The sequence below is a fragment of the Trachemys scripta genome, chromosome 3 (genome assembly GCF_013100865.1).
Source record: "Trachemys scripta elegans isolate TJP31775 chromosome 3, CAS_Tse_1.0, whole genome shotgun sequence".
NCBI classification, from domain to species: domain Eukaryota; kingdom Metazoa; phylum Chordata; order Testudines; family Emydidae; genus Trachemys; species Trachemys scripta.
Genome location: NC_048300.1, coordinates 196,566,132 through 196,590,279, shown reverse-complemented (window position 1 = coordinate 196,590,279; position 24,148 = coordinate 196,566,132). Strand labels below are relative to the sequence as shown.

The 24,148-nt window shown below is 41.2% G+C and overlaps 1 protein-coding gene across 1 annotated transcript in view; it reads right to left on the bottom strand.

Annotated features, from left to right (window-relative positions):
- Positions 1-24,148, bottom strand: part of ELP3 (elongator acetyltransferase complex subunit 3) — a 114,471-nt gene that overhangs the window by 29,728 nt on the left and 60,595 nt on the right. The window contains exons 9-11 of the mRNA XM_034766751.1: positions 13,124-13,317; positions 7,648-7,738; positions 5,212-5,277 (exon numbers count right to left, since the gene is read on the bottom strand). Coding sequence (XP_034622642.1) covers positions 5,212-5,277; positions 7,648-7,738; positions 13,124-13,317 — 351 coding nt within the window. The remainder of the gene's footprint in view (positions 1-5,211; positions 5,278-7,647; positions 7,739-13,123; positions 13,318-24,148) is intronic.

Here is a 24,148-nt window from a genome sequence, read left to right as displayed (position 1 = left end):
TATGCAGAGGATCCTCACAGAGGAGCTAAAAGTTGATCCAGCAGTCCTGTTATTTATAAAGCACCAACAATATGATCAAAGTTTACTGAAAAATAAGAGAACAAGATTCTTACTCTAAAGAGTTTACAATCTAAAGCCCAGATCCTGCAATGAGCTCCATGCAGGCAAAACCTACTCTCCTTGTAAGATAGAGCCTAATTTAAAGACCCACTCATTACACAGATTTTATTAATTCACAGCTAAAGAAAGGAGGCAGAAAATAATATTAACACAGCTAACACAAAAGGTTTTAGATTTAAAGCTTTGTGAACTCTGGGCTTCCTAATTAAGGAAAAGCAATAAAATGGAAGAACGTGTCTCATTTATTATTTCTATTTCAGTAACAAGTAGAACTCCTTTGTACTCCGTGCTATTGTCCTCAAGAATCTGCCATCTAAAAAGATAAGATGACAAAGCTTGGGAGAAAAAATAGGATTATAAAAATCTCCAACTTTAACAGTTTTGTATAGTGCTCATTTTCAGTATCTAAGCATTTGCCAGACAAATTACATCTGCATAGCAAGGTCCCTAGGGTACTCCATGGGATCCTCTGCTCTACCCCCTTCCCTAGGTAAACAGGAGGCTCTATGTGGGTTGAATATACAGCTAGACCTACATCATGTATACAAAAAGCTAATTTAAAGAAAATCTACTAATGGGGCCTTGATGACGAAGGGACACAGAAAAGAGATACAGTGAACATCTGAAGTGACTGGTAGCTAACGACAGTGAAATGAATTGGTTACTTTCAATCCAGTTCCTAGAGTGTACGTGTCCATGTAAAAAAGAAACAACTGGCAATAACTAAGGCTAAGATTTTGTCATGGTTATTTTTGGTAAAAGTCACAGACAGGTCACGGGCAATAAACAAAAATTCAAGGAAGCCTGTCTGTGACTGTCTGACCTGTCTTTGATTTTTGCTGCTGCAGCTCCATGGTTTCCCCTGCCACTGTGGTAGCTGGGAGCTGTGGGGTTCCCCTTCTGCCTGCAGCAGCTGGAAGCTTCAGGGCCCCTCCCCAGCCCACGGTGTCTGGGAGCTGCAGGGTGACATTTCCCAAAGAGAAAACGGGACAACCCCAGCCGCTCGCCCGAAGTGTCCCCCTGCCTCTCCCCGCCACATGAGGCTGTCGCCCGTCACTGGAACCCTGAGGGCCCCCTCAGGAGTCTGTCACCTGTGGCTAGAACCCTGCAGGGGGGCCCCTGTTGCTATTGCTGGAACACTCCCAGGGCCGGGCTGGCTGCCAGCTCCAGAGTCCTGCAGCCATTGGGGCTGAAGCAGAGAATGTCAGGGAGGTCTCTGGAAACAGGGCCTGCTCCAGTGTTTTTGCTGTCCCAAGCAGCAAAAAAAAAAAAAGGCAATAGGCGGCACTTCGGCAGCAGCTCCACCGCGCCACTTCATTCTTCGGCGGCAGGTCCTTCCCTCCGAGAGGAACTGAGGGACCCGCCGCCGAAGAGCAGTAGGTGCCGCCTCTTTCCGTTGGCCGCCCCAAGCACCTGCTTGTTGCACTGGTGCTTGGAGCCAGCCCTGTCTGGAAGTCATGGATTCCGTGACTTCCATGACTTCTGGGACATAAACGTAGTGTTAGCAATAACTAGTACCCCTGCTGATAATCCTTGACTTTAATATTAGGACAAGTGGCTTATACAGAATGAACTTTTCAGGCTATGTCTTCACTGCAAAAATGGTAGGTTTTTACATTGAGATAGGATGCTGCATCAAGGGAGCTACCAGATACATGCCACTGGTAGTTTGCTAGTCAAGGTAAATCAGGGAGGAAGGGGGAACATTGGGAAGGGACAGTATGTATAGTGTTGACCTCAACTAGCTACATCGAGGTAAAAAATGACCCATGCCTCGTCTCCTCTAGGATTCTACTTCAAGATAGCTATCTTGATCTAAAACACTTATTTTGGGGGGGGGGGGGAGAAGAAGGGGGGGAGAAAACAGTTTCCATTTGCCCTAGAGGTAAAACATTCACTTCAGAGTTAAGTAGAATGTGTAGCGGAGTTTGCATTAGCCATGACCATGCAGTTGCCATTCTGTGAATAAATGACGGAGTTTAGTCTCCAAAGCTGTCCAGCCAGCAAGAACATTCACCAGCAAAAACATTCACTAGACATTTTTTTAAAGGCTATTCATGATATATTTGCACTACATACACTTCAAGGCCATTTTGAGAGCAAACAAATGCCTTGTCTACTACTAATGAGAAATGTTACCAATTGAAAAGGAACCCAGAAATAGCTTTGTAAATAACCAATCGTAAATATTTTTTATTCCAATGGATTTTTAAAACCAATTAAAAATAATTTTAAAAAACAGACACATCATGATTCTAAAATAGATACAACTTACTAACCTTCTACAAAAGGAAAGACGTTTATATAATCTTAAGTAGATTCAGTGAACAGATTTAATTACATTAGATCTACGATTACCTCCTCTATCAAGGAAATTGTTAGTTTTTAAAGGCAAGGGAAATATCACTGCACATCATCAGATCAAATTATCAAATGCGACAGGCTGATGTTTTATTGCCCACTTGCTAAATTTTCAAATAAGCATCTTGGTGCTTTCTCCCATGCAGCCCCTCATGCTGGGGAAGAACCCTCTGTAAATATCTGCAAAACTTACTAATTACCCTCCTTCATAATCCTCCTCAACACTCACCTTTGCCATGAGGCCTACAACAAGCTCGACAATGGCTAGGTTGCTGGTGTGCTGAGACTACTGCCTTTGATGCTGACCGATATTGTCTCCTTATACTCCCCTGTCTCTATCTGTTGTCTCTTGTCTTGTACATAGATTGTAGACTGTTTTTTTGTTTAGTGTTTGTACAACTCCTAGCACAGCGCGTTCTCGGACATAACTGGAGCTACTAGGCATTACAGTAATATAAATAATAAATAAGTTGCTTTTCATGCATTTATCTCTAGGTTCCTATTGATACATTTTTCTGAGATTCAGTGGCATGGGATTGTCATTATCCAGACCAAGGAGAGACAGTTTAACAAAAGGAGTGTTGGAGTATTAATAGCAGCATTGTTTTGAAAATGCTGTAGTGAGCTATTCACTAACTACCCATGGAGCTTACAACTCAAGATGGCTTAGAGCCTCTGATGACAGCACGTTTGTGTGTGTGGAAGATATTTTGTGCAATGGCTAAAGGACAATAGGAAGACAGAGGGTGGCCGCATGTCTCGCTTTGCATTGAACCTATGAGGCTAGTGCCTGAAGTCAACAAAAATCGATGATCGAATTTATTTTGCATTATAAAATTTGTTTCCATAATTCATTTACCAGTGAGATGACTAGCTTTCTATTCTATTTGGCTCTTTACAATGGCAAGCAAAGAGCAGAAAACAGCATTTAAACCACTGATCACCTCACTTGCAAAATAAGACAGCCCCCCCATGCAGAGACAAAGTGGAGAAGTTGAGAGATGCACTTAAGTGTAGCTCTGATCTAGGATTGAATGTGGAAGAGGAAGCATGATTAATTTGGGTTTAAAAGTAGAACAACATGTGAAAGAGGCATCCTATAAGTGGATTGTTAGATGATAAACTGGATTTTAAAAGTGCCATAATTATTTTGGGAGGCAGCATGGTCTAGTAGTTACAATAGAATACTATTCCTGGTCTTCTTGAATCACTGTGTGATCTTAAAATGTAATGTAACCTCTCTGTGCATGTTTTTCCTTCTGTAAAAGAGGGTTAGAATGTAAGTTCCCTGTAAACTGTGTGGACGCGCAGCAGCCTATTTAGCGCCCCGTAGGAGCTCAGGGAACCCGCCCAGGGACCTGCCATGGCTGGGGGAGGGGCGCCCCTCCCCAGCCCCAACACAGTCTGCGGCCCAGACCTGCCATGGCCATGGCGCCTGGACCTGCTGGTGCAGCACAGCAGGAGTGGCCTGGACCCAGCTGCAGCAGCGTGGTCCAACCCCGGAGCATCCCAGACCCAGGTACAGCCAGGGTGGCGTGTCCCGCCCCGGGCTGGCACCAGCGCAGCCGGAGAAGCTGGAGCCAGGGGCGGCCCTCCCCCAGCCCAGACCTGCTTGGGGGGGCACCTATCCTGCAGCCCCAGAGCTCCTGCGGCAGGGAGAGGCACCTCTCTCCCTCCCCCCTCCCAGCCCAGGAACTGCTGTGGGGAGAGAGGGCTGGGGAGAACCCCCTCTCCCCGCCATAGCCCCAGAGCACCCTCCTGCACCCCAAACATCTCATCCCTGGCCCCACCCCAGAGCCCTTACCCCCCCTGCAGCCAACCCTCTGCCCGAGCCCTGAGCCCCTCATCCACAGCCCCACCCCAGAGCCCACACCCCCAGCCAGAGCCCTCACCCCCTGCACCCAATCCTCTGCCCCAGCCCTGAGCCCCTCATCCACGGCCCCACCCCAGAGCCCACACCCCCATCTGGAGCCTTCACACCCCTGCACCCCAACCCTCTGCCCCAGCCCTGAGCTCCCTCCCACACTCCAAACCCCTCGGACCCACCCCCACCACATTAATTTTGTTATGTGCACCAATATGAAGGTGGGGAAAAATTAGAGGGAACACTGGTTAGCATCCATTTTTGTGAACAGCATTAAGATCCTAGAATGAAGGGCAATATATAAGCATCATCCTCTAAAGAGATGTACAGCCATATGTATTTACTGGTTACACTTTATTGTAGTTTATTGATTTTATTATTTTTATTCGTTTTAGATAGCAGCCACATTTTATTATAATATTGTAGGTATTGGTATAGTGACAAAAATAGAGGATATATATACACATTATACAACCTCAAACAATTAATTTTCTTTCTGTTCAACCTACAAGTATTGTGCTTTCTATATTTTCTAAATATACTTTTCACTAGAAAAAAGAAAGGAATGGGGGCAAGGAGTGGAGACAGCTGAGTGAACTGGGGATTCTGCTACTGCAGTGGGAATACTGAAATACGGGTGGCTATCGCTAGGTTATTGAACATGGTGGTACATAAGTTTCAGCATGTGAACTTATCATCTTAAACAATAACATTCAAATCTGCTGTGAAAATGGATGAAAAACTGGAGCCAGCTACATAGGCGTATTGCAGAATTGGCTGCACAATTGAGTCCCAACTCCTTCATATCAAATGTTTCACAGCAAGTCACATCTGAAGCAAGCTCCCAGGGAAGCAACAAGTCTCACCTGATATGGTCTCACTTTATGATGAATCTCTTGTATTCCAACCTCTCTTGTCCTCACATCACGACACTAGGAAAAGAGGGAGAGAAAAATTACATAAAACAGAGGAATACATGCAGCTCAAATACATTAAGATTTCCAATCACCTCATGGGCTCAAAATTAAGTTGAAATAGCCTGTCTTACACTGGTAGAATTTGAATAAATAGACTTCAAAATAAAAATGCTCACCGAGCCATCCCTAATGTACCTTAGAAAAAGAACGCTATGCTAAATGTAAAAACATGCTGATAAAAATCAATTCACTGAGTAACCATTACATCTCATGAGAAAAGGTACCATTTGATTTGCAAGTAGCAGGGCTTGGAGGGAAAAAGTCAACAGATATGAAAGAGCAAGAAAGACTTAACATTATCATAGATTCTATGGTGAAGGGAACATTGCAATCTTCTAGTGATTCTAGTCTGATCTCCTATATAATAAATCACAGGCCATAGAACTTCCCCACAATAATTCCTAGAGCAGATCTTTTAGGAAGACATCCAATCTTGATTTAAAATTGTTAGTGATGGAGAATCCACCATGACCCTTGGTAAATTGTTACTCTCACTGTTAAAAATGTATGCCTTATTTCCAGTCTGTCAGGTCCTTCACCAGAGAGATCTAGAATTGGAAAAATCTAACCTAGTGTGCCAGAGATATTCTTGAGCAGGTAAATCTGGGTAACTGATTTTTAATGCCAAAATCGGCATGTAGGTAGAGGGTTAACTCTCTGGTCAAGTGTCCCACAGATGTACAGGATGGACTAACCGTGAGAGGTTTGGGACCAATGGCCCAAGGTGTCAGAGAAAAGCCAGGGAGCTTTACAAAACTTTACAGCTCCTCGGTAGTCGGAGGGAATAAGACACGGAACTCCATTTTAGCGAGCTTGATTGTAGCTTGTAGTCTTTTGTATCTCTTCTTGTAACCAGTGCAAACCAAGCCCCATGAGAGAAGTCTTGAGGAGAAAAACTTTTCTGAAGACAGACTGTTTTTATAGCACAAATAAGAAAACCCTGAAAATCCAAAGTCAAGACTAAACCCACATGGAACTTGATTTCCAAGGCATCCAAATGACTCTACCTGCATCCCAACACCCCCTACAATGCCTTAAAAAAAAAAATCAAACTCAGACTATAGTATATACAGTGAAATAATTTAATCTTTGCTATGACCTTAAAAACTGGCATGCTTTATTCTTATATGGTGATTATGCTAAATCTGGCCTTCTTTACGGTCATATGTACAATATCTACTTTGCCTTACAAATTCCTGACTAGACCAATGGCATGCAGAAGACAGACAATTCCCCACTCTTCATTAAGGGCCCTAGTCCTGAGAGTGCACAGCATTTTTCAGGGCTGTGCCCTCCAATTCTTTGCCCCAATCAGTAATCCAAGTATTATTAGTCACAAAGACGGAACAAAGAGGGAAAGCTGAAATTGCCAAGAGGGCAGAGCTGAGGAGCCTGGGCACCCTCTAATTATGAACCTACATACCTAAAATACCTAGGTTTCTTGTGGGAATTGAGTCCCAACTATCGTGGCCCTTAAAAAAGCTGTTTATTTATAATGTTATACCTCCAGTAGATGCAAGGAAAATTCACTGGTATCTTGTACTTCAAGTGACAATGTGAAAAACTGTTTTGGTTGCTCACTCTACCAGCTGCAAGGCTTCTGCCCCAGTAAATTCAGACCTATAGTCATCCGCACAGTAGAAATGTTTAGAGATTCAGTTCTTTAAAGGTAGCCTGCCATGGAAAACAAAATTGGGTTTGAGCCCCTTTTTTTGCTTTGTTATGTATAAAGGAGATTTTTCCCCCACCTACTTTTTTTTTAATTCTTAGAAATAGGCTGAATATTAAGATTCATCATCATATCTGTTTTTGCTGGAAGTGTTCCGTGGAAGGTTTCTCAACCCTACTAAGGAGGATAAAGACGCTAAATCCTTAGCAAAGAGCTTTTCTTCTAACTAACTGTTAGGTGTTTGAGTTGAATAATTTTTTTAAAAAGCTGTCAAAAGTCTGCATAAAAAACTTCCCTCTCTCACTTTAGAAATGTCCTTAGTAGCCAAGATGTCACACACCTCCTAGTTCTCTGGTCATCCTGTATCTTACAGGGAAAAATCTAAATTTTTAATGTAGAAATCAAGCAAAACATCAGCTCTTTTGGAAAAATCTTTGAGGTATTCCTTTACCTATCAGAAAATGAACAAACAAAAAGGACAAAACCCCAATATTTTCCTTTGCAGGTTATCTTTAGTTGAGCAGCAAATCTGGCTCCTATAGTTCACGTTCCTCTCATTTTGCCATTTTTCTCCTCCTGTTCACAAACACAATAATCAGGCACGCAGTGTAGCCAGCAGGGAGCTCTTCCTGGGAATAAGGTTGCTGATCTTTTACCTCTGTCCCTAGATCCTTCATCCTGGCCAAGGCAAGTTCTCTCAGGTTACCATGCTCCACTCCTGAGCTGACTAGCGGCATTGGGATATCCCTATACAAAGGGGAAAAACAAAAACTTTATATGACCATGTTCATAAAACATAAGGCCAGATGGGCCACCGCCATAATCTAATCTTACCTCCTACGTAACAAAGGACTTATCTGAATTAATTCTTGTTTCAAAGCCCAGTAGCTTTGGCTGAACTAGCACATGGCCAAGCCAATTAACAACTGGAGGTAGTGGGGAGGAAAGAGCTACGTGATTGGTTTTTACAGCAGGAAAGGACTTTTTACATGCTGGGAAATAGGCTATTTATATGTTTTTATTCTCATATTCATCATACTCAAGAACTGGAAAAGGGAAAAATTCTGTTTTACGTGTGAATTTTCATTCTAGGACCCTCCATGTCAGAGAGTCTTCGCAGCAAGCATTGGTATAGTCTCCAAGAATCCTGGATATAACAATTGTAACTACATCCTAAGATTCAGTAAAGGTGCAAACAAGTTTGTAATAATCTAACATCATAAGAGTACATTAAAATAATTATGAATACCATTTTTGCATAAATATTGAGGTCTTTCTACCAAAGAAGATCATGCTGTAATGATAGATTTCAGTATTTCTACCTGAAATATTGATTTCCTCATGAACTTGTTGCCACAAAGAATCTTGTGCCCTTAACAAAATATCTGACTCTCTATGGAACTAGGTCTATCCTTCCAGCGTGTAGAAGATGAACTATTCTGATGCTATGAAGCGCCCATTGATAATGTTGATTTAATTTAATTTACTTTGGGGAAAGGATAAGCTTGTCCCTGGGACAGCGAGTTCTATTGAATATCCTTCAGTAATTATTTCTGAGGTGGGTCACTCCAGACCAGGGCCCACCCTGAAGCATTCCTCATAAAAGGGAGAAATCTATCTAGACTTCGGAACCTCAAAAAAAAAAAAAAAATCAAAAGAAACTTTTGGAGTTGCATAGTTTTCAAGAGAATATCAGCTTTGGTCTTCCAACTCTCGAGGCAGCAATGGCCGCCTCCTAATGTGTAATCTTTAACTTGAACCTGGAGGAGCAGCACTTCAGAGGAAAAACCTGCTGAGATAAGACAGTTTGAAGTTGCTCTCACTAGAAGGAGGGAAGGGACTTATTTCCTTTTCTAAAGCCTCAATGACTGTTTTCTGTCTATGCTCCCAGAAAAGATTACCAGCAGAGTATTTTGAAAGAGATCAACCTGCTTTTCCAATTTTTTGGCAGGAGCTGCAGTTGCCATGGGGCATGTCTTTGGAAGTTTTGAATATACAGCATATCAGCCAGGTGAAGAATTAGTCCTGAAAAAAATTGCTAGGAAAACTGAGAATGGGTGTGTGGGGGAGTGCGCATGCTAACAACAGCCTCCCAATTGAGTATCTCTAGACCTGTACGATAAGAGACTGCAGCCAATACTCTCAAAGCTGAGACTGCTGCATCCAAGTTCAGTTTGATGATGAATACCTTGCAAAAATGGTATTTAGTCTGTAGAAGAGAAGACTGAGGGGGGACATAACAGTTTTCAAGTACAGAAAATGTTGTTACAAGGAGGAGGGAGAAAAATTGTTTTAGTTAACCTCTGAGGACAGGACAAGAAGCAATGGGCTTCACTTGCAGCAAGGGCTCAGCACAGACCTTGCCTGCTAGCCATGTGCATTACCAAACCCTGCTAACTTTCAGCATTTATTTTAGAGAAACAGGAGACAAAAAATAAAAAGTGAACTATAAATAGAGTATTAAACTGTACAATGTAGAACAGTTTGATCTAAAAACCTGGTTTAAACAAGCTCCTTAATGAGCTTTTAAACCTCTTTCCTCCCCTATATAATTATTCAGCAAATGAAGTACAGAACAGCATGTTAAAGAACAGGATCTCACACACACAAACCTAGAAAGGACCGGACGATTCAGGGAGTTGGTAATGTTATTAGTTTAATCCACTTTAGGTCAATAGTGATTAGAAGTCAGTACCATCTGACAGCTGTCTGGTGACCTATGTGAAATTTATTCACACGTATCAGTTCAGTTCCTTAAGAATGTGTGTCACAAAAGCCGCCATTAACAGTCACCATTTTTGGCAATCTCACCACAGACACCCAGGTCTGAATGAGCCATGGAGACTCTCAATCTGACAAGTGATCACTGCAAGGAAGAGTAGAAGTACATTGGCAAAAAAGAGGACAAGGGAAAGCTGGCCCTGCTGCTGCCCATGCTACGCCTCTTCTGTAGAGTTAGGACTTCAGGCTCAGGGCTCTCATTCCATTCCAATGCCAAACACACTTTAAATAAATTTGGTAACACTTTTACCAGTATTAGGGTGTTGCACCAGAAGCCTTGAGAATATTATTTTCCTCCCTTATTTTGTTTGCAATACATTAGAACTTTTTATAAAGCAGAAAGGGCTCCGAAAAATTCCTCACCTCTGACTTTCTCTCACACCAAAAACAAGGCAAAAGCAATTAGCTAGCCAGTTAATTTATTCATCTGATTTCTTAGAGTAAATAAGGCATCATAGAACTAAGATAACAGACTTCAAACAGCTTCAATTAGAGGTAATGAGCACTTCACATTGAGCCTAAAGGACACAGTAGAGGAGAACAGGATTTTCATCTGGGCATGTTAGAGCTAAGGCAATAATCTGACTGAGTGCCTATTTCTTCCAATTATGGAACAGCTCCAAAGGGCCAGGCTGTTTTGTACTTCTCAACAGGAACACAAATAAAACCAACTGACATCTTCTAGCACTAGGGCTATAGCAGGGGTGGCCAAAACGGGGCTCGTGAACTGCATGTTGCTCTTTTACAGTTAAAAGTGCAGCTTGCGGAGCCCCCCATATCCTCCATTCTCTGCTTATCAGACTAGGGGAGGGGAGGGGTAAGAGCTCGGGGCTTCTGCCCTGCAGCGGGGTGGGGGAGCTATGGGCTTCTCCCAGAGATGACAGATGCCTGCTGAGAATGGGGGGAAGGGGCACAATTTAAAGGTTCACTACCTCCAACAGTTTGAGTCACCCCCCCCGCCCCCCTTCAGTGGCCCATCTCTGCAGCTCCCAGGTGTTAGCTCCACCTGGAGAGGCAGCGGCAAACGCTAGGAACTGCAGGGAGAGGCTGCTGCGTTAGCTCCCCAGGGAGGGAGAGCAGCCAAAGCAGTGGCTATCCCTGCAGCTCCCAGCTGTTTGCCGCTGCCTCTCCCGACAGCCACAGCTCCCAGCTTAGTGGCTTCAGCAGCTGCTGTGCAGGGAGGGGCCTGGCGGAACCATTTAACCAAGTGGGGCTAGAAAACCTTGGCAAAAATCGGGGGGGCAGGGAAGAGGAGACATGACCCCACATGCTCCTCCCATGCATCTTCTCTGGCTTCTGCACAGTGGGGAGGGAAGTCTCAGGGCTTCAGCACTGCTCCTGCCGAAGCCCTAAGATCCCTTCCCCTTGGGGGCTGAAGCTGAAGCCCTGAGTCCTGGCAGAAGTGCCCTGCGGGGGCTGAAGCCACACACTTTGTGGGGGCTTGAAGCCCCAAGCCCCAGCAGGTACCTCCCACAGGGCTGAAACCCCGAGACCCCCCCCCCCATGGGGCTGAAGCCCAAGCCCCAGCAGGTATGCCCTGTGGAGGCTGAAGCCCTAAACTCTGGCAGGCGTGCCCTGTGGGTGCTGAAGCCAGGCATCCTGCGGGAGCTTAAGTCCCAAGGCCAGCAGGTACCTCCCATGGGGCTGAAGCTCCGAGATCCCCCTCCCCATAGGGCTGAAGTCCTGAGACTGACAAGCGCACCCTGCCACTCAAACTTCTGAAGATTGTCATATGTGGCTTGGAGGGCCAGTAAATTTAGCCACCCCTAGTCTATAGCAAAACCCAGTGTGGAAACTTTGCCACCTTTGGAACTCTGATGTGGTAAATAAGACATTGCAAAGAAATAAAAAATAAGCGTTCACAGCAACACATATCTGATCCCCTCATTTGCCAAAGAGTACATAAACCAAAAGGGATATTTTTAAATGGTGTTGCAAGTGCTGGTGGAACACAGGGGGCGTTTCAACGACATCAGTGTAGGATGGTCGGGAAAGGTTCATGACGGGCGCATCAGGAACTTGGGTCTGTTCAAAAAGCTGCAATCCAGGACTTTCTTTCCAGACCACAAAATGAACACTGATGACGTTGAGATGACTATAGTTACCCTGGGGGATGCAACCTATGCCTTGCTCCCATGGCTTATGAAGCCAAACACCTGCAGTCTGGACAGCAGTAAGGAATGGTTCAACTATACGCTCAGCAAGTGCAGAATGGTGGTTGAATGTGCCTTTTTGGTCATTTAAAAGGGCACTGGAGGGGGTACTGGTAGGGTCACCCCCAAGAATCGCATGCAGCTCGTTGTAGAACCGGCACGTGTTTGCCTCCCTTGCCTTCTGGTACACGTGGTAAAGTTCTTTTATTTTCACATGGCACTGCTGTATGTCCCTCATGTAGCCCTTCTCCCCCATTCCACAAGCGATCTTTGCATAGATGTCAGCATTTCTTCTGCTGGATCGGAGCTCTGCCTGCACAGACTTCTCACCACACAGCGATGAGATCCACCACCTCTTGTGCAAACCAGGTTGGGGCATGTAGTCTCCATGATCAGCTGTGCTCAAGCTGACACACTCCCAATGCTGATCAAACAGTAAATGGGAAATCAAAAATTCCCAGGGCTTTAGCAGGGGAGGGTCTGTTTCCTGGGTACCTTGCTGCAGTGCAGCAGAGTTGAGAATGATCTCCAGAGCGGTCTCAGATGAGCAATGTGGGACACCACCTGGAGGCCAATTAAGTCGAATTACACAGTGCTGTGTCTACACTACCTCGCAGTCAACCCATGAAAATGGAATTAAACGTTGTGCCTCTCACAGAGGTGGATTACAGAAGTAGACATTAGAGGTGACTTAGGTCGACGTAAAGGACCTGGTAGTATACACATACATTGACAGGTCGACTTAAGGTGGCTTCTTTCAACCTAACTCTGTAATGTAGACCAGGCCTCAGTGTAATTTTGTTAACCCCTATGACATCCCTGAGGAGTGACAGCAGAATCCCAGAGTTGAAAGTATCACCTGCTGCACAGACCCATTAATAAGAGTTTGGCTATATAGGCCTTAGTCACAGCCAAGAGGAGATCATCCATCAATGTTATTTGTTCCACATCCTTGCCTGAAGCTTATTTGGGAGGTTTTTGGAATACTGGCAATACGTAGGTGAGTTCAAGAGGCAACTCTGGTGCTCACATTATTCAGTTTAACCCATCGACTGGCAGCAATTTTAATAAACATTAGTGCAATAATGATTGAGAAGGACAAAAATAAATATTATAGTTAAGATCTTATTACAATCAAAGAAACTCTTTTTACAGCAGAGACAAAAAACAACCAGTAAAGCCCACCAAGAAAAATTACCTCTGAACACGGTACACTCGTGTCCATGGTGGTACAAGAGCCAGAATTCTAGCCACCAAATCCACTAAGGTGCTTGGAGAATAACTCTTGTATCTTCCAGACTTCCAGAGCTCATACAGGCCAGTACCACGGATCACCAGAGTTGGGTAGAGTTTCATGCCATCGGGGCGAAAAGAAGGGTTCTCAAAAAACTCCTGTAAACACAGAACACAAATGCAAATCAGAAACCAAAGCACTAGCTTCCTGGGGCTTTCAAACCAGAAGCTATCTCTTTTTTTAAAAAATTCAAGCTGCATCAGAAGGATAGATGCTTAAAGCACAATTATGAGAATGTATGTTCAATTTAAAAAGGCGGTCTTACATTCCGTTTCCAATATTTTTTATCAGTCTAAAGACTTATTCTTAAATGTAGAGGATTATACTTTTTTTATAAAAGAATAAGATCGCTGCAGAAAAATTCACACAAGGGGAGGATACAGATTTCACCAGACTTCAATATGAAGTCAATAGATATCTGAGCTGTATTATCCATTGTAACAGATATTTGCCCAGAATCAGAACAATATTAAGGAATGGGCATATCTTCACTCTCTGTGATCAACATTCAGAGATTACTTAACGTATCCAGGATACATCAAATGAATAGTAATATAAAAACAACTGAAACCACATGTCACCTATACGCTGAGCAATACTGGGAAGGTGGAACAAACAGCACCTACTACTCACTTATCCATGTCTAAATTCCAGTACACAGCTCCAAAGTGAAACCCTCCAAACTTCTATGGTCACTGGAAGCCATTAGGCATGTATAGTGTGCAGAAAAGTTATGAAATACTGTTTTACTACAAATAAAATTCCAGTAACCACAACTAAGGTCATTAGTCAAAAGTTAAAAGATTGATTAGAAGCACTGAGTCAATTATCTCACATTTGTCTATCTAAGATACTCTCATCACTGTAGTATCTCACAATCATTAATGGATTTTAATCTGACACCACCATTTATGAAGTAGGAAAACGTTATCCCAATTTTACTGATGAACTGAGACACAGCATATAATAAGTGACTTGCACATGGTCACACAAGTAGTCTGTGGCTGAGCTGGGAACAGAACTCAGATCTTATCAGTCCCATTCCAGTTCCTAAAAAACAAGACCATCTACTATCTAATTTACCATCCTCACTAGGATGGAAGACCAATGAATTCTGAAGCATGTTTACCAAGGAATACCGCTACATGGCCAGAGACAACATTGTGAGAAAACTGTGTAATGAATTGTATTAGTCAAATATATATATATATATATATATACACACACACACACAGAGAGATTATTATATTATATATAATATTATATATGATATTATAACAAAATAATATATATAATAATGGAATTTTCGCTTTTTAAATGTGTCTACTGATGCAGCATTTAAGAACTGAGCTGAAATAGTTTCAGGGTTGTGTAAATCATTAAAACTGGTTTGTGTCTTATTTGTAAAATCTTTGGTCTGTGTAAATAGAGGGGTGAAGCAGAGAGTCATGGTGCCTCCACCCAATAAACGAACAAGTAAAAATCCAAGGCCACAAAAACAGACAAGTAAGATAAGTACTGGATACACCCCCAGTGGGGTTTACAGCACAGGACAGAATTAGACAGATAAAAGTAAGTTTTAACAAAATAAACAAAAATGTATTAGTTTAGGTTAGTTATTGTGATTTATGAATGAGAATGTTCTAATTAGACAGGTACATAGATAAGGTAACTTAGTAAACTGAGTCTGTGCAAAGTTACGGAACAAGGGATAAAATACAGGTGATTGACAATAGAAGAGCGGAGAAGACACAGGGGAAGAACATAGCAGAGCCCAGAGATTTGAAAAGAGTCACCCTGTCACGAGGACAGGTAACTTGATTAATTACCTTTCTTATCTTAACTGGTTTTGCATTATGCGTAATTCATAGGTGATAACAGCATTGTCTTAAAACATGCAAAATAAAGGCTATAAGAAACTGTTTAAGCCTACATTGAAATGGATCTCATCTTTCACCAAACAACGTGCTCAGCAAAAGCTTTTGTGGTGCGGTAAGATCACCAATGATGGCCACCAGTTGAATATCCAGCCATATTCAGTCCTGGAACCTTAGTCTATGACAGGGATCGGCAACCTTTGGCATGTGGCTTGCCAGGGTAAGCACCCTGGTGGGCCGGGCCGGTTTGTTTACCTGCCGCGTCCGCAGATTCGGCCAATCGCAGCTCCCACTGGCCGCGGTTCGCCGCTGCAGGCCGATGGGGGCTGTGGGAAGCGGCGCGGGCCGAGGGATGTGCGGGCCGCCGCTTCCAGCAAACCCCATTGGCCTGGAGCGGCGAACCGCGGCCACCTGGGAGCTGCGATTGGCCGAATCTGCGGACGCGGCAGGTAAACAAACCGGCCCGGCCCACCAGGGTGCTTACCCTGGCGAGCTGCGTGCCAAAGGTTGCCGATCCCTGGTCTATGACAAGTCACAGTTCTTGGGAAGGTTTTGTTTTGTTTTTAAAATCTTTTCTGTTGAGGCCTTCTGAAGTGAAAGAGTCTTTTACCAAAAGAAGGATTCAGTCAAGTCCCAGTTCAGCAGAAACCCTTTTATCCCAAAGTTTTCATGAACCAACTTTTCGTTATGGCCCCCAAAGTATTTCACATGTCAAAATTAAATGATGTTAGGATGTCATCTCAGCCATGTCATGAAAAGTGAAAGTAATAATACTTTGCATACATATACATGGTAGCAATTTTCATAATCTCAAAGCATTTTACAAACAGAGCCACAAAACATCCCAGTGAGTCAGGTAAACAACACTGGACACATTTTTGGAACAGGCAACCTGAGGCACAGAAAGACCAAATGTCTCACCCAATGCCACATACGAATCAGTGGCTGGGCCAAGAATAGAATTCAGCAGGCCAGACACTCAGAGTCAGGCTTCAGTGAGAGATTTTCACCCTCTTGTGGGAGCTCAAAGGCACTCCACGTGTAAAAGAAAGCAGTTATGAATGGAGGAATGAGTAACACTCTAGCACTAGATCACGGTGCTCTGAAGAGAAAAATAAAGATATCATGATGCTTTGTCTGGAAATTCATAGACTTAAATCTGAAGAGGCTGGAGTAATATGACCAAGCAGCAAAAAAATAAAAGTGAGATATTGCAGTAAGGAAGCACTGAAAACTTCTACAATGAAATATAGAAAATACAAATAACAAATCAATCACTCTGTTTTTGGTGTTACTACAGAAAAAAAATTCTTTCCACTAATAAGGTTCAACATTAGTATTCACAGCAATGTTTGAGCGAATGTCAAAAGAAAGTGTGATTTCCCTGTCAGAATACTTAGAAGGTCATTGATTTATATTATAAATTAAATGCAAATACATTAATGCACCATTAAGGTTTAGAAATCAAGCATTCAAAGGCAAGGTCAAAAGTTATGGTTTCTAACATAGCACTAGCTTCACTATCTTGCATCTCTCATATTTTTATAGCATAGATTTAACTAACAGTCACCTACTTCCCATTTATGTTACTTAACACATACACCAGAGAAGGCATCTGGTCGAAAAATGGTAATGTTTTTGCATACTTTTTTAAAAAATTATTTTTCAAAATTTTCCTCACTTTTTTTTGTTATTTTGATAACAAACAAAAAAAAATCCCCTCCTTTTTCTCCCTTTCCAACCCGACCTTTCCAGCAGGAAAATGGAAAAAAGGAAAAAGGACAAGAAAGAGAAAGGTGGGGGGCGACTAACATTTCATTTTTTCCATTAAAAACCAACATTTTGAACAAAATATTTAGTTTTTAAAAGACATTTTAATTGAAAAGTGTTTTCAAGTGAAAAATTTTGACCAAATCTAACATGAAATATACAAGACCTGCAATGGGGCCATGTCAAAGTGGTGGTAGAAACCTTAGCTTTTTAATTAGAGCTGAAATGATGCCTTTAAAAGCTGATGTGATCAAGGCACCTTACTATGAGATATAGCACCTCATTTAAGGGCAGAGCAACATTAAGGCTCCATGGAGCCTTAAGCAATGCCCATTAGAGTCAATGGGAGTCATTCCACTGATTTAAATAGGCATTGGATCAGAACCTTAAGCACTAAACTACTCATAAGTGCCTCAGCGGTTACAAATTTAAGCAATTAAAGGTGACAAAGCTAGAGGAGTCCAGCTGACACCCAATGTTCTAAAATCACTTTAGGATGCAGAAAAATGCTCTCACATGCATATATATTCCAAATGGAAACACAACTTTAAAGCTACTAAATCAATTTTCTTCAGCTTTGAGATGTAGTTTTTCTCTTGCTAAAGACTACAAAAACACAGGTTGACACTTCTTTCAAAACTCAAAGGTTGATGCTAGAGCCAAATTTTAAATCAGAGCATTTGGGAGGGGGGCATTATGTTTTCATACTGGTTTAACTTATTTTAAAACATCTCAGCTGAATCAGGTCAGCTCTTTTTAGTTATCTTTGGGTTGACAACATGGGACTCTTCAGACTAAATGGATTTTTTTCAGAAAGTTATGAGCATCTGAAAAAGAGGAGTTATTTAATATCTGTATTATTGTAGTGCCTAACAGTCCTAATTATGAACCAGGACCCCACCATACTAGGTGATATTCAAAACAATAAAAAGGTAGTCCCTGCCCTGGGAAACTGACCATGTAATATATGGAGATATACCTATCTCATAGAACTGGAAGGGACCCTGAAAGGTCTTTGAGTGCAGCCCCCTGCCTTCACTAGCAGGACCAAGTACTGATTTTGCCCCAGATCCCTAGATGGCCCCCTCCAAGATTGAACTCACAACCCTGGGTTTAGCAGGCCAATGCTCAAACCACTAAGCTATCCCTCTCCCCGTAAAAGTAATGTAAATTAGAATATTTGAGGTAACTATAGCATGCTCATACTGCAAACAATATAACAAATAACCAGAAAGACCTGCTATTCAGAATCCTGCAGCTTTATCTGGGTTCCAATAGACATGTTTTATTTGTATGAACAGCTGCTCTATGAATTACAAAGAGAGAATCTTAATAAAATCCCATCAGTAGACACTTTCAGTGTACAAGGTTATTCAAGTTAGCCATTAAACATATTTTATGAGAACAGTAATTGATTTTATTAGCACATGCCTTTGTTGTAGAAGTTCCCCGTTATTACAGCTAATGGCATCTATAGCATCCATTCAGCCACAACCTCATAAACTCACTGCCAGCATGAATAATCAGGGTCTGATTGGTGCAAAATTAGTTATTAAGATGCCACTCACTTTCCATCAATGCAGAGGCATCAAAGTGGAAGCTAGACTCCTGCCTTTCGTCTGATTCCAATCAGTTGTTTTATAAACTAGTCATTATTTTGCATTAGTTTACAAAATAGCTTAGATATTATTTGCCATTAGTGCTGTCCAATATAACAGGTGTTAGATGGAAAACTGCTGTCTGTTTAATACCAATGAGAACCAAAACAATTTAAAAAAAAAAAAAAAAAAAAAAAAAGGAAAGAACACAGGAGTTGGAGGTTGGGGAAGGTAAACTACTCGACTTGAATATCAAAGTAAATTTACTTCCAAATTAGGTAATCATCTAATTTTTGATGGTTTTATCACTATGATATTTAATAAACTGAGAATCTGTTTGCTACCTATGTATTTGGTTATATGTGCAATACAAGGATCAACTGGTTCTAGACCAGTACTCAGTATATTGACTCAGTATATCCAGTGATATGCAGACCTCAGTGGTTCAGGAGCCAATATGGCAATCAACATTACCCAAAAGAGCCACAGTATGTGAATTCATTGTTTCATTTACTGTGCTGTTTGTTTATTTATTTATTTTTGGGTTATTCTAACCAAGTATTATTTTATCAACTACAATTGGTCAATAACATAGTAAAAGCATCCTGATTGGTTAATAAATGACAGTGTTTCAATATCGTGTGTTACAAAGAGCCACATGAAAGAACCACTTGCAGCTCCTGAGCCTCAGCCTGAGTATCACTGATCTAGTCCAAAGTTTCTTCCTGCCCTCTGTCACAGGTTAGCAAATATTTAAAAAAAAAAAAAAATTCTAATTATGATTTTGCATCCCCCACACCCAAATTTCAATTCTGACTTGACTTTAGCAACTGCTTTCGATCCACTAGAGTTAGAGATGCATTTTAATGATATCTGAAAGCTGCAATTCTGCTCCTCATTGGAAGGGAAAGAAGAGTGGAAGATCTAGGGATTCATCCCATCTTTCCACAGAAACAGAGAACCACCAGCCATCTTTAATCTTCCTGCTATGACTAGTCTCAATGCCACTGGGAGAGACTGCTCATTGTATAAATGTTGCAATTTTCCGCATTTGCTAGGTTTACTAAAATGACAGAATTATTTCTAGTAGGAATGCAAGTTAACAAAAATCAAATACATTTTAAAACAATTGTGCATCATAAATGAGTTTTCACTCAATTTGATTACATCAATATACTCAAGAATGTCAATTTTATGGATTACCCATAATAAACAGTGATTTATACTTATATCCTCATGAAATTGAGACGAGCAATGTCTTAAAACTCAGTAATCCAGCATTTCTGGCAGAATAATTTATAACAATAAATGTTAATATTTTAAAGCCACAACAGCTTTGAATGACTTTCTCCAATTCTGCAGAGGGATGATATAACTCTATGCTTTAAAAATAAAGTTTGTGGTCCAGATACGGAGGTATTAGTTTTATCTTTAATATTTGCAGTGTTTCTTTCTTCTTTTCTTTAAATGCTACAGTGCTAAAATTAAACACCACAGAGAATGGTCTCCTTTCACTGAAGCTTTCAACTACATGATGTAAAATACTGGAGGATTAGCATACAAAAATCTATCAAAAGATTAGAAATATCTGTTGAAGAATACTTATCTTCATTAACTATATTTATATACATATCTAGTGTCTTCGTTACAAAGAATCCCAATGTATTTAACAAGTTATAACTATATAGGAATCCCATATGCACCTCAGAAATGCAGCTGTTTAACAGTGCACAGCAATACTACACAGTAAAACTAAGAACCACACAAACACAATGCTGCCATATAAAACTTCAGAATTCGTTGTACCAGAGCTGGAATTTGGCCACAGCATGGAAGTTAACACCACCATCCTTGCAAACAGATCAAGTATGAATTTTCAGATACACAAATCAGGTTACTAGCTCCTTGCTAAAGCTTCTATACATCATATAAACAACTCCAGATTTCATCATGTTAACAAAAATTTCTAAAGCAGCTGTGCCCAACTTTCAGCTTCCCCCAGTATACAGGGTACCTGTAAACCAATGTGCAGCCAAGGGAGGAAAGACCATTTTCCAGTTGAATACAGTAACTTTCCTGGCTACAACTGTGCTAAAAAAACCTTCTTAGCCACTGACAAATCAAGCTATCACACTTTACCACCAAACTGTGTATAACTAGAATTACAGGAACTACTGGTCCATGAAAACAGAGCCATAAAATCCAACATTTTACCCCCAAAAGGCTAAGTTCTCTGCTTATGATAAAAATCTATTTTCAGCCCATCTACACATGTATTTCTTCAAATCCAGTACATACAGGCATGTGGAGAACAGCACACCCTCTGTCTAATTTTGCCCCAACTACTGGGCAGCATCACATAACAGGAAAGTATCTGTATTGTTCTGAGTTTCATACATCATAACATGATCATTTGAAGAGCATACACAACAGGATACGAAAGAAACCTATCAACATTACATTAATCACTGGGACCTTGATACATATTGAGCATACAGAAACAACGCAACGCAAAACAAATTATTGTGGTCCAAAAGTCACCTTACATTTTTGGCAGATCCCTATAGTTAATGGGAGCCCATCCTTTATTATCGATACATCTGAGATATTTCTGTAACGTCATCATTGCAGCATTTGAATGTTAAACAGATAAATTAGTTCTGCACGTTAATGTCCATAGAAGGTTTTATAGAAGAGTCTGCAATTTCTGTTCTAGGAAGCTCTTTTATTTATTTCCCCCAGAAAAATATTAATTTCATTTACTACATATAGCTTTTTCAAAAGTGCTCTACCAGCAAATTAATCCTCACAACATCCTTATGAGGTAAGGAAGCATTACTGCCATGTTACACATGCCCACACACCTGATGGGGCAAAGTCCCACCAGTTTACACCAGAATCAGCATCAATGGAGCTGAACTAATTTACATCAGAGGAGAATTAGGCGCAGAGAGGTTATATAGCCTTGCTGTGCAGTCTTCAGCAAGCAAGGGCAGCAAGAATTAGAATTGTAGGATTCCTTGCTCCCAGGCGCCAATGATATCCAATGGACCTTAATATTTCACACTGTCTTAATATTTCAATCATGCTGCCACATGGATAATGACCATTTTAATGAGTCAGAGCAAAGCTTTTTAACAAAGAGGCAAGCCTCGAGTTGTTTCTTAATTCCCTTGAGCGGTTTCTTAATTTGTGGAAGGTAAGGTACAACATTATTCCTTCCACAATGAAAAGGAAACAACTCTAGTTTACTCCCCAGCCACTTAGAGGTATTTAGTCTTTGGAAGAGATCCTCAGACTTCAGCAGCATGACTTAATATTTCTTTTCAACCACAGAACACAAGTCATCCATCAAAGAACTGGGCAATCCTCTCCACATGGCACTTACTGCACAGAACAGACCATCTGCTTCATCTTCTGTGTGCTCCAAATGAGTCTTTACATTTATTCCAGCTTTCCCAGGTATATAACACTGGTTTTTATACTTTTGCCAAGAATAGTCACCTCCTCTCCCCAAAGACTGAGAATAGTACAATTCTGTTCCCCTAAGAGCAGATCCTCACTCTCATGAATTAGTACGTAAGTTCTGCCAGGCTTACCTTCCTCCAAGATGTTCTGTAATACCCGTTATTTAAAAGTAGTTCCTTCTGCCCTAAAAACGCCTGACTAGCAACTCAGCAACACTTTTGTTGATTGACCCGTCTTGGTCACACCTCTCCATGCTTGCAGAGAATCCTAATCTCAGGTATATGGCTTTGGACAGCCTCCACAGGTTGTATGCTCTTGCAGTGAGTGACTTGTCTCTTCCATAACGGTCTTGTAAAAAAATAATTTCCTAACTTTTTATATTTCATGACTCAACTTACCCCATCATGACATCAAGACCATCAATTTTATTATCATTCAGCTACAGTGAATGCAAATTGCCTATAAACCTGTCAAATTATTTTGTATTGTATTGTTCCCTATATTCATATGGGCCTTTTTTTAAGGGTTCCTTCCATCTCTGGATTTCCCTTCCTTGGCACTGGTCCATCATTCTAGCTTCAGCAGAGGGGAGGTGGAAGGGATTTAGTGGTACATTAAAAGCTTAATCTTGTGGCTATGGGCTTGAGAACCACTGGTTGGATAGAGGTATGGTAACTATCCAATCCCACAGGAGTGCATGGTTGATTGGGGATTGCTAAATGGTAGGGTGATCTTTCAGACTGGGTGGGAGAAGAGTCTCATACTTGTCTATTTGGAGCTCTTGGTGCAGTGGCAAGAATCTTGTACAGATGGTCTTTGCATCCACCATGCCCTTCTTGATTCATAAAAACTACTGTGAGGAAATTTGGGTGAGGCAAAATACCAAGTACTGCACAGAATACAGGAGGCAAGACCCCTGCTCTAAGGAGTTTAGAATCTATTAAACAGAAAACAAGGAGAAAAACAAAAAGTGTATGTTGTGGATTGGCTGTTTTATACACAATGCGTATCTGTTCTGCTCAGGCCTTACAGGGCTAGAAGTGAGTGAGTATCTCAATAGCAAACCAACCCTTTCCCCTTTGCAATGGTATTAAGCTCCAGTTTCTATCTTTGAGATATCAGACCTCGAACCTAGGTCTGAAGATTGACAGGCTCAGGCTTAGATTAGTGTTATTTTTGAGAAAAGTCTTCATTTTGGAGAATGAAGATAATATTTTTTATAGCAGCTGGGTTGTGGGGGGGGTTTGGCAACCATTTGAGGCTGCTCAGAGATTATAAGTGTTAGAAATATTGCCAGCAATAATGAATTAGTGGGCAGAGTTCAGGTGAGGTAATCAAAGACTCATAATAAATGCAATTTATCACATAACCATGCAATTTATCATTTACATGTGATCAAGTGCGATATAAAATCATTTATTTACACTTTATATAGTAAAACGTACACCTCAACACAAGGGCCACAGAAGGTAGCCAAAATGATATATTATTGGAACCTTAATCTTTTGCATTTCCTGACTAATTTTAACCGTGAAACCTTAACATAGACAATAGCACAGCTTTCTACATGGATATCATGTTTTGGTTTGTATGCCTATGGGCAGCGCTTCACCCACCATATAGCAGACTTAAGTCAAGTTTATAAATTCCTTCTACTGATTCAGCTACTCTCTTAATGTATATGAATAGGTAAGGGGGCCTTACTTAAGAGGAAGACGGAGTTATTTCCAGTGCCACATGTGTGTAGCCATGGAGAGTATAGCTTTTCTTTTGTTTAAAGTATTCTCAGAGTTGCAGCAGATACCCAATGAGCACATGCAAGTTGATTTACATACAGACATTGGGGGTTACATGCATACAACATGGCCAGCTCAAAAAAAATGTGCACACATACTGGCCCTATATCTAGATTTCATCTATAAAGAAAATATAAGCTCATTTTACCTCAGAAAAAAGGTTCTAAAAATACCTACTTCCTTACTGTCAATAGACTTGTTAACAAAAATAACCATTACATTGTTCATAGTTCATGACTGCAATTATTTGCAATTTGCAGTTATCACTATTTCTGAAGTTTACTAAGTCTTTGAATAAAGCTCCAGTAACTATTTTTGAAAGACAGGTCATTAAACACCTTCTGTTCTATCTTTGAAGATGTGTGCATGGAAAAGAGGAAAAAACCTTTCAGCTGTAATGTGTACCACCTGCCAAGAATA